Below are 10,339 nucleotides of genomic sequence, written 5' to 3' on the forward strand. Positions count from 1 at the left end.
GTGTTTACCCTTTCAACTGGTACAAAACTGACATCTTTATACAAGGGATCATGTTTGCAATAACCACAACACAAGCAGTCAAAATGCAAACAAAAAGAAACAACTCTGATAATGATAATGATATGCACTGTCCTTGAAGTTGATTGGTCCACACCCGAGACAGCTTTTCTTAGATCCTAGTCTCCATGATCCCTTGTATAAAGGTGTCAGTTTTGTACCAGTTGAAAGGGTAAAAACTTATTACTATATTTTGCCACTGGTAAAGGAGACCTCATAGTACTATAACACTTTATTTGCAAAGCATAAGTACAAGTTGTGGTTTATGAGTAATACACACAATTAAATTCAACGCTGTACGCAGGAGACCGACAGCCGTGCGAGAGTCACTGCCTTCTGCACAGACAACCTCAGTCGAGGCACGCCTTGAGTCTATGACCATTTTCTTGGTTCTTTCGGTAAAGTCACGTAGAAGGGAAATAATAAAATAATAAAAATAAACCATAATAAAATAATCAAAATAAACCATAATCAAATAATATTATTTCCCTTCTACGTGACTTTACCGAAAGAACCAAGAAGATGAATCCCTGCAGTCACGAAAGCTTTAAATCGAAACTGTGACCATTATTTTCTGCAAACAGCATGTAATGTGACAACTGTGGGCAATGGCAGCTGATCAGATCGCCACCTTTCCCACTGTAGACCAAACCCAGACATTTCTCAGTCAGCCTATAGGTCTTATCAAAACTGCGCAGCGTACTGTCATACTGCTCAGCACAATACCCATACCAGATCTCGGTACGAATCAGTTCCTGTAACTCGAACACAGACGCCAATTCCTGGACTGCCCGGGTCAAACCCAGACCAGTGGCAACCCTGGCGCCAGCTCACGACGCTCTGCTCTTGCGGCGTTCGTGGAATTCCTCGCAGAGGTCGGGGCCGGCTGGGTGATCTGCTGGCTCGACTCCAAAGTCTGCGTGAAATGCGCGGCTACTCCCCTCGTTAAAGTTTTTTCAATATTGTGGTGGCAGTGGCGACTCTGGCATCCGCAGCGCAGCACTCACGCCGTGGCCAGCCTCAGCTGCTCCCCGCGTATGGCTGCAGGGCACAGGGGGGGGGGGGGGGTCAGGAAAAGTGTTTAGGCAGGGGGCTTGGATAATGGCGATACAGGCAGCACAGGCACCATTACATGGACGGATTTGCTTCCCGTCACTTCGAATGAGTTCTTGCTCAAATAGACATTGAGGCAGTGCTCATCTTCTGTTTGCAGCTCTAATTCAGCGGTCGAAATTCCATGCTCGTATGGTGGGGGCAGGTATATCCATAGGACAACCACCGATGGCTTCCTCACAAAAGTAGAACTCATTTGATCAACTCTCGAGGGATGGAAGATGGGCTGAGTCAAACCCCAACTGGGATTTGCCACTTGTTCAAGTCCAGGCTCAAAACCTTCCTCTTTTTATCTGCCTATAAGTTTTTCTCCCCTCTCTATCCTTCGGTACAGCATCTAAAAATGCAGTCACGATATGAACCAAAATTGCAACCCACGACGTAGCTCAAGACACAGCATCCAGGCTCCAGAACTCACCATTTACGATTTCCTCTTTCATTAACTTCAGCTCCTTCTTGACTTCTTCCAAAATTTCCTTCAAAACATAAAGAGATGTGACAGCTGCGACCGGCAGTTTTGGGCCAGTGGCGCCACCAAGTCACTCGGCACCAACATCGACCATGTGGCACCTCTACTCATTGCTGGCGCCGGATAAATCGGCTTTTTTGCGTAACTGCATTAAAAACGGAAAAACCTTATTACCATCTAGATTTGAAGCTTTCGTGACTGCAAGGATTCATACTCGTAGGTTTTTTCGGTAAAGTCACGTAGGTAAAAAATAAAAATGAAAAATAACTAAATTAAATCACGACGTTTCGGAGGCAACACAAGTCACCGTCTTCAGGTGGGACCCACTTGATACAGTAAATTTAGCTGTGACGGTCCCACCTGAAGACAAAGACTTGTGTTGCCTCCGAAACGTCGTGATTTAATTTAGTTATTTTTCCCATTTTTATTTTTTACCTACGTGACTTTACCGAAAAAACCTAAGAGTACCTTATTACCAGTTTGCCGCACGTACAGGAATGTGCAGAGCAATAAGCATCACAAGTTTTAGCGTCAAGCGAGAAACAAAAGGAGATGCCGTGGTGTTAATGGTCAATCCAGCACCCATATCTGTCGGAGAGGGAGGGGGTCCTTGGCTGTAAACATCTTGCAGCTCACCGGCATTGGTTGAAATCGGGGAAGGAGGCGAATTGTCTGCTAAGTTATTTATTTCGTTCATAATATCCTATACAATGGCACTGGTGATTATTTTGTGTTCACATTAATTGGCATATTTAACCGAGATGCAAGAAAATCCCCATGAAGACAGATGGCATCTCATTGTCCTGTGCGAGCCTCCGCCTACCAGCTTCAGCCTCTCCAGGTCAATGCCTTCTGCTCCCCTGCGCACACGCGCACACACACACACACAAACACGTTCACATGGAGAGAAACCAGCATGAGCAGCGATGCGACACTAGTGTACACGACGCAGAGGTCGCAAACGGGTTTTGATTCCTTACCCGTACCCGGCCGCACCAGGGTCGCTATCGGGTACCCGTACCCTACCCGATACCCGGCTACCCGTACCCGGCCGGGTATCAGGTAGGGTACGGGTACGAGTACCCGATTGCGACCTCTGGGATGAAGCCATGTTGCAGGCGCGGGTGGGTTGATTCTAGGAACTTGAATTGTGAGAAGAGACAAGACGTTGAGAAATGAGTGACAAACAGTTACTCACCAGTGACTCACGGCCTACCCGTACCCGGCCGCACCAGGGTCGCAAACGGGTACCCGTACCCGGTCGGGTACGGGTAGCCGGGTAGCCGGGTAGCCGGGTGTCGGGTAGGGTACGGGTATCGGGTACCCGGTTGCGACGCTCGTGTACACGTTGCAAGCAAGAGACAGTCCCCGGGACTCGCACGCGGCTGCACTCACCCTGCTGCATCCTGCTGCTGCCAGTGCAACCGCTCAAACCTCCGGGGTGACTCTCGCCTGCTCACGAAACCACACGACAGACAGTTGTTTTTTTTCGTTGAAATATTTCAACCTGGCTAATCCCTTGAGATGGATCCCAGGCAAAGGCAGAGAGAAGGAACATGCAGAGGAAAGACAGGAGCGCACGATGGCCAGAATTCCAGATAATGCAGATTTGAATTTACTCAAAACACGTATCCACCAAGATTTCATAATTCATCATCAGCAGCCATGATCAATCAAATGCGAGATGAAGGCCTGCCTATGCCACCACCATCACCTTTCTTACGATCCTGCGATGGAATGATCCATCCAGCACCTCCACGTAAACTGATATCATTGCTCCATCTCCCCGGTCGAGGTTCTCTCAGATGCGTTCCATTCCAAGGCTGCCACTCCTCATCGTCCCTTGTATGTATATTTAACTTCTTCGCACCGTACATAGCCAACCCTTCCAGCGGTGACATGTCCTGCTCAACCCCACTCACTTTTCTAACAGTTGGGATGATGTCTCTAACCTGCGTATGTTCTCTAATTCATGGCTCGTTGGTCTGTCTCTCGATGAAATTCCAAGCGTGCATCTCGGCACACCTTCCAATTTGTGTTCTGTATTTTTCATGAATAGCCGCAGCGCTTCTGATTCATACGTCACAGCAGATGGGGTGCACGCCGTTGAAATGCTTGCTTTTCGAGGCACATGGCTGCGTTACTTTTCACCATCAAGCTGGGCTTTTCAAAAGCGCCCTACCCTGCCCTCGTCCGCTGATTTGTTTCATCGTTTTGACGTCGGTCGCCTGCACACACGGTGAGGCTGCTGTGGGAGGTATCCTTCAGTACCAGCGCCTGCACCACAATGGCACACCCATGCCAGCCCACGGCCGGGGTGACTCTGCGCTTGATGACGTCGCCAACATTGAGAGAGGAGAGGCGGTCATGCTTAAGAAACTCCAACAATGAATGGCGACTGTCCACCATTGCTAGGTTATTGTAAGACGGCGGGAGGAAATTCCACAGTCGAGCAGTGCGAGGGGAGATGCAGAAACAGAGTTTCGAAGACATTTGGCAAACTCAGTACACTTGTGACAACGCAGCGATGTGGACACAGGAGAATTACCGGGAGACGATGGGAGACCAGCTTCCATTGACGGCGCCGGGTCTCTCCCATGGCTTCCTGGCACTGTCTGCCACACGGAGGAGAGGAGAGCAGCGTCACTCACAGAGCCCAAAAAAAACGGGCAGCCGCACACACTAGCGCAACAGGCAAGTGTGGTATTGCTCCTGTTAACCCGATAACGTTGCCACTGTGAACGCAAAATAATCCACAAAATAATCATCACCTCCATTGTAGAGGATATTATCAAAATGAATAAGGAGACAATTCGCCCCCTTTTCATATCTGTTTTTCACACATCCCATCAGCCACGCTGCCTTCAAGGAGCGAGTTATTTCAGCAGCATGTATTCAACACAAGCAAACACTGGTCCGGTTAGAACGTTCAATGTCTCCTCAGCAAAACCATATCCTGATGGACATTGCCAGGTGTTTATAGCCAGGGACCCTCTCCATTCGATACGGGTCCACGAATAAGAACGATACACTTGCTCTCTAGAGATTCGCATGAATCAGAATGAAGCTGCACTCGGGTTAAGAGATGAACGGCAGGCAGTGTTACAGAGCACAAGCAGCGTCAGTGTAGCTCCCGTAATAAATGAGACTGGAGCGGAAAGAGAGCAGCAGTGGTGAGCGGAGGCAGCGCCCCACCCAGACTTCAGAAGCCAAGCAAATGCAGACGCTCACTGGGGGTGCTGCTGCTCCTCACTGCGTCCCCCCCCTTCTTCTCTTCCTCCTGTACACCCCACACATCACCTCTGGTTAGCACGGTTGGCTACGTACGGTGCAAAAGAAGGTCAGCATGCATCACGTGACACCCCACAAGTCACACCACGTTACCTGCGTGTCGATGGTTACATTTTAACGTGCTCTTTTATAGAGGGACGGTGTGTTTTCTTGGTGTGGTCTGGGACTGTTGTTTTCTGCCTTGCCCAAGCTTCTTGTTGTAACTGGCTGACCCGCCCCAATTGAACATCTATTAAAAAAACAGCTTCATAGCTCATCGGATTCCATCGGATTCCTCCAGGATAAATACAGATTCTGATTCTAATCAAGTGACACCCACACAGCACGCGGCACCCCACACATCACGCGACGTACCACACATCACGTGACACATCACGTGACACACCACGCATCACGTGACACACCACACATTCGCACGGTTGGCTACGTACGGAGCGAAAGAAGTTCAACGTACACCACACATCACGTGATACACTACGCATCATGTGACACACCGCACAGCACCACCCCTATACCTTCACTCTCACTGGTGTGTGCGCTAACAAGAGTAGCGATGTACCTTGGCAGCGTCTGTTTTGTCCTTGTCGACATCGACTTTCCCTTCAGCGATCCTCCGCCTACGCAGAATGTAGACCCCCGGCGCGATTTGTCACGTATCCAAGTGGGAGGGAGGGAGATGATATCGAAACGGTTTCACCAAGCCCAATGGCTGGCGTGGTGAAGCATGGTGAAACTATAATTGCATCATCGTGGAGCAACTGTTAATTGCGTGCGTGAGAGTTGTCCTTGCGGAGCTGCCCTGTGACGGGCTCGATCTCCCGGCGTGGCGGCACATGCGGGCCGTACCTGCGCGCCAGCAGGGCGCTCATCTCCTCCATGAGACTGCCGCCCGCACCGTCGACACCGGCGGTGCCGTTGACACGCGCAGCTCCCTCCCCCCTCTCGCACTCGGGGCCGCAATCGGGGCCGCACTCGCGCTGTCACAAGGGCAAAAGCGGCGCTGGAACGACTTCTCGAACCCCTCCCCCCCCCCCCTCCTAGCCATTAACTCAGCGGTCCCCAACCTGAGGGGGTGCAGGCTGTGGCATGGATACCATGCAGGAGAAATTTGGAACGCACGGGGAAAGTCAGCACTTAATTTGGAGCGTTCGTGACTGCAGGAATTACTCTTTGGTTCTTTCGGTAAAGTCATGTATTAAGATAAAATAATAAATTAAATATTAGCATACGACGTTTCGATTGCAACACAAGCACCACGTTGTTGTGACAAAAACACCAATATACAACATGAAACACATGCCTCACGGGCACTGCGTTGATTAGAGGCGAGGGCACGTGACCTTTGTGTGTGCTGTGGCCTTAGTAACCTAGGGGGCACCACTGGAATAAGAAGATGAGAGCTAAGAGGGCAGGAGCCTCATTGCCAAGAGTGTCCTGGGCCACCAACCGGCAAAAGCAATAACAGAAATAAAGCAAAACAATGAACGAAATAGCGTGTTTTAGGATGATCGTCACGCCCATGGGTAAACGGGCATGGACACGGGGAACAGAAGGGGCCCGGCCATAAGAGCGCCCTTGCCGCCCCGTGCCGCCCCGTGCCAACCCGTGCCTCCCCGTGTCGAGGGATTCGCTATCACTCACGTGCGGAGTCCTGCGGAGCTTGGCAGCCGAGAGGGCAGATGCGAGGCTGCAGAACGGAGTCGGGGAGAGGCCGGGGGAGGTGGGGGACGACACTCGCCATGGAGAGAGGCGCACGGGCGGTGGCGGCGGTGGGGGCGGGGGCGGCGGTGGGGGGGGGCGGGGGGGCCGCAGATTGCCCCCCCCCAGCGGGGGCCTCAGTCTCCTCAGCTGCACGACCGCAGACGGGGAGCAAATGAGTGGCGCAGAAAACAGAGTGGAGTGCAATGTGACACTCTCACTTCGCAGGAGAAACATCGTCTCTGGGAAATTCCGTCTGAGTCTGGTGTCTGTGCGGGTCTGGCGTCTGTGCGAGTCTGCTGTCCGTGTGCATTTGTCCCATTTTTCCCGGCGTGGACGCAGATGTTTCCCTGGTTTCGCGATCGGACGCTCACCGCAATCGGACGACGCCTCGGAGTCGACGGAGAAGGAGCTCGCAAGCCGTGGGTGGCGGATGCGAGCGTGGGCCGGGCGCTCCAGCCTCGCCGGCTCCGCTCCGTTCAGCTCCAGCTGTGAGCTCGCCGGGAGGTCATCGCGCAGGCCATCACTCCCCACCTCTTCCTCCTCTCTCCTCTCCTGCTGCTGCTGTTGCTGCTGCTGCACCGGCCTACGCCCTGCGCCGTTTGCGGTGCGTGCCATGAGTGGGCTGAAGGGCACAGCGACGGGCCCAAAAGGCCGGAAGCCTCGGGCCCTCAGGAGCGGTGAGCTCACCACGATGGGGGGGGAAGCTGGGGGCGGGGGGGTTTGAGAGGAGACGGCGGTGCGGGCCAGAATATGGGGGGCCCCTCCGACCGGCGTGGGTGAGGGAGAGCTCTGGGACCTGACCCATGGTCGGGGACCTCCGCAAGGCCTCACGGGGTGAAAGGCCGAGCCCAGAGACGTGGCGAACTTGGAGGCCGAGTGGCGCAGTGGGGGGTCCGGGGGGCCTGCGGGGCTGCAGGACGCGGCCCCGACGGAAGAAGGCGAGGGGGGTCCCCCGTTGAGGGGACCCGAGCCACAGGGGATGATCTCTGACAGGGGGGGGGCTCAGGGGAAGCTCTGTGCTGGAAGCTCTCGCCGCTGTTTACGAGAGAAACCGAAAACATTAATAATAGTGCAGCACGCCGCCCTCATTCCGTGCTATTCGTAATGCGAAAAACACCGCTTACTTTTCCGCTATCAGATGACAAACACGGTCTGCGACTCATTAAAATAACGTCCTACTTTAAATGCCAACGTGTAACATTAGACACAATATTCCGCGCACATCGCTGCTCATGGGCCCGTCGCACGAAGCGCAATCGCGAGTTAGCAGGGCTGGGCACGACGAGCGCTTACATGTCGACGTCTCCGCGCACCGCTCCCCCGACCTGGCGCCGTCCGGTAGCGACCCCGTCCCTGCCTCCCCTCCCGTAATCTGCTGCTTCCTCAAATTCTCCTTTCTCCCTGTGTCTCCATGCCTCGCTTGCTCGGGCCATCTACTGCACGGGAAAGAGTTCAGCCACGGCGCAAAGGCTGTGATCACGAACGTCAACCGAACACGAAATCTTCACCCCGACCAAAGCACCACCACCGGCCATGCGACACCAGGGCTCACGTTAGGGCTGGCACTCTGGTTACAGCTTAGGGAGAGTAAGGGTTAGGGTTGGGGCACACCACCCACGCTGCCACCACTCACTTTACAAACGGCTTCATGAGGATGGCCGAGTCTGGAGAGCAGCGCTCAATTCGCCGAGCTCAGCGCCACTCACGCCGTCTCCTCCGACTGCGACGAGCGCTCTCACCAGTGCTCGGTTATTTATAACCGCAGACCGCACGACATGACACGGGCTCCACACAGATCACGACAGGGGCTCCCACACGGCGAGACTAATCTGGGACCGGGATGCAGACCGATTCAACAACACCGATTTAAATGTGCGGCTTTAAAAAAAAGTTTTCCATTAGACGTCGCCGGGTGGCTTTGCGTGTTCAACATGGCCCTATCAGGCCCCCGAGCCAACAACCAACAAGATCCTGGGTTCAAATCCAGGTCTTGGTCACTCATAATGAATTGGGCTCGTTGAATTGAGCGAAGCGACCTGATGCGTGAACTCATTCACATGTGGCTTCATAGAGATGCCATCGCATTCTATTTGGTTTTTATTTGACTCCTTTAAGGATTTAGGTTTATTTATCCCACACCTCCGATTAGCACGGTTGGCTACGTACAGAGCGAGAGAAGTTTAACATACATAGGTGTCACAAACAGGGAGGAGTGGTGGCAGAGTGGTTAGCGCACTGCACTAGAAACCCTGCAACCCTAGTTGATTCACGAACACAGCCAACATCAGCGGAGAGATTTCTGAACCGTTGGGAACCCTCACTCAAAGTGCACATCACTGCACAATCTCACACCTCTCCCTCACTATAAACTCTCTACAACTGTTCACCACAGCACAGGGTCCCACTCTTGAGGTCCTACCCACAGGGGCCCCCCCCCCCACCCTCGGGGTCCGGCTCGTCACCTGCTGTCCCCAGGAGGAGGAGTACCCCCCCCTTGCGAGTCCCGGGCAGCGACGCAGCCCCGCGTGCTGGAGGAGCCGCTCCGCGTCAGTGTGGGACCTGCGTGGTCACGGAACCCTCGTCAGAAACCGCGCCACCTTGCCCACACCACCGCAACGTAACCACAACTCACAACACAATCGCAACAAGCACGCATCTCGTCCGATAGGGCACCGGCCGCTTCGTTTACTCCCTGTGCCCGGTTCAAGCCTCGGGCTGATTTGGTTGACCAGGTCTCGAAAGAGCAGGACCAAGGTCTCATTGATGAGAAACTCGGGTCACCCACAACACAAACGTATTGACGTAAACACAATGAAGAAAATAGAAATCGGGGCAAAAACAACTGCGTTACAGAAGAAATCTTAAGCATGAATCACATACAAGGCAAAATTAAGTCAAAATTTAATATAATTGCCTGAAAGAAAACTTCGCTCAAATTACTTTAAAAAACTGAAGAGTAAAATGAGACCTCACAAAATGGAGAACGAGGGAAAACCGTGACCCCTCAATCACAACACACTCGCCTCGCCGCAGTAGCACTCGTACGACACGGAAACCACACGATCATCGAAACCCCCGTGGACAGGAACACAGTGGCGGTGCGGTGGTAAAAGCACAGGGTGGAAAGTGGGACACTCACTCATGAGCACGATGTCGGTCCTGCTGATCTTGCGAGCTGGGAGCTGCTGGGCCATGGGCATTGCTCTCGCCAAGTGGGGCCGCAGTGGGCGAATCGGTGGCGACGGCAATTCCGCTGTGACAGACGATGGCTCCGTGCCGGAGCGGTCAGCGACACGCAGCTGTCAAACGTCGCGCGACGTTGTTGAGCAGGAGGCGGCAGCAGCACGCGGGCGTCGGGTTACGGATATGTTTTTATGTTTTTGTGTTTTCGGCCGGGAGGACCTCATGGGCGGCGCTACGCTGGGCGGGATGCACGACGAGCTTATTTAAGACGCGTCGCCAAAAATAGCAACGTCAGCTGCCACGGCGTGGGTTCACGCACACGCTCACTCACACGTTGACTTGTAGAACACACGTCACGTCGTGGTACACAGTTGAACTTGCAGAGACATAAAAACGATCTAAGGGAAAGAAAAAAATGTACGCGGATGCCGACCGCACAAGCGCAGAACAGACGCTGCCATTGGCGCACTCCTCTGGACTCCAGGGATCGAGTCGGGCAGGTGCGGAGATATGCGCGAAGAGACA

The 10,339-nt window shown here is 53.3% G+C and overlaps 1 protein-coding gene across 1 annotated transcript; it reads right to left on the reverse strand.

The window, feature by feature from the left end:
- Nucleotides 1-274: 274 nt before the first annotated feature.
- On the reverse strand, nt 275-9,831 carry LOC144727503 (uncharacterized). The gene is made up of 13 exons (XM_078606379.1): nt 9,771-9,831; nt 9,094-9,190; nt 7,463-7,541; nt 7,003-7,101; nt 6,572-6,778; nt 5,777-5,907; nt 5,490-5,547; nt 4,871-4,919; nt 4,188-4,254; nt 3,035-3,091; nt 2,463-2,499; nt 1,589-1,646; nt 275-1,098 (listed from the first exon to the last, which is right to left on the reverse strand). The coding sequence occupies exons 1-13, from the start codon at nt 9,829-9,831 to the stop codon at nt 1,061-1,063; spliced, it is 1,038 nt and encodes a 345-aa protein (XP_078462505.1). The 3' UTR covers nt 275-1,060.
- Between the last annotated feature and the right edge of the window lie 508 nt (nt 9,832-10,339).

Source organism: Lampetra planeri, chromosome 25 (assembly GCF_965212315.1).
Source record: "Lampetra planeri chromosome 25, kcLamPlan1.2.h2, whole genome shotgun sequence".
NCBI lineage: Eukaryota > Metazoa > Chordata > Hyperoartia > Petromyzontiformes > Petromyzontidae > Lampetra > Lampetra planeri.

Bases quoted from the DNA above. Each gene is read 5' to 3' on its own strand.
- LOC144727503 (XM_078606379.1), bottom strand. From the start codon at position 9,831: ATGCCCATGGCCCAGCAGCTCCCAGCTCGCAAGATCAGCAGGACCGAC. The intron at 9,191-9,770 runs GTGAGTGTCCCA...GTGACCACGCAG, and splicing joins GACCGACATCGTGCTCATGA to GTCCCACACTGACGCGGAGC. The intron at 4,920-5,489 runs GTACATCGCTAC...TGGGGTGTACAG, and splicing joins ACAAAACAGACGCTGCCAAG to GAGGAAGAGAAGAAGGGGGG.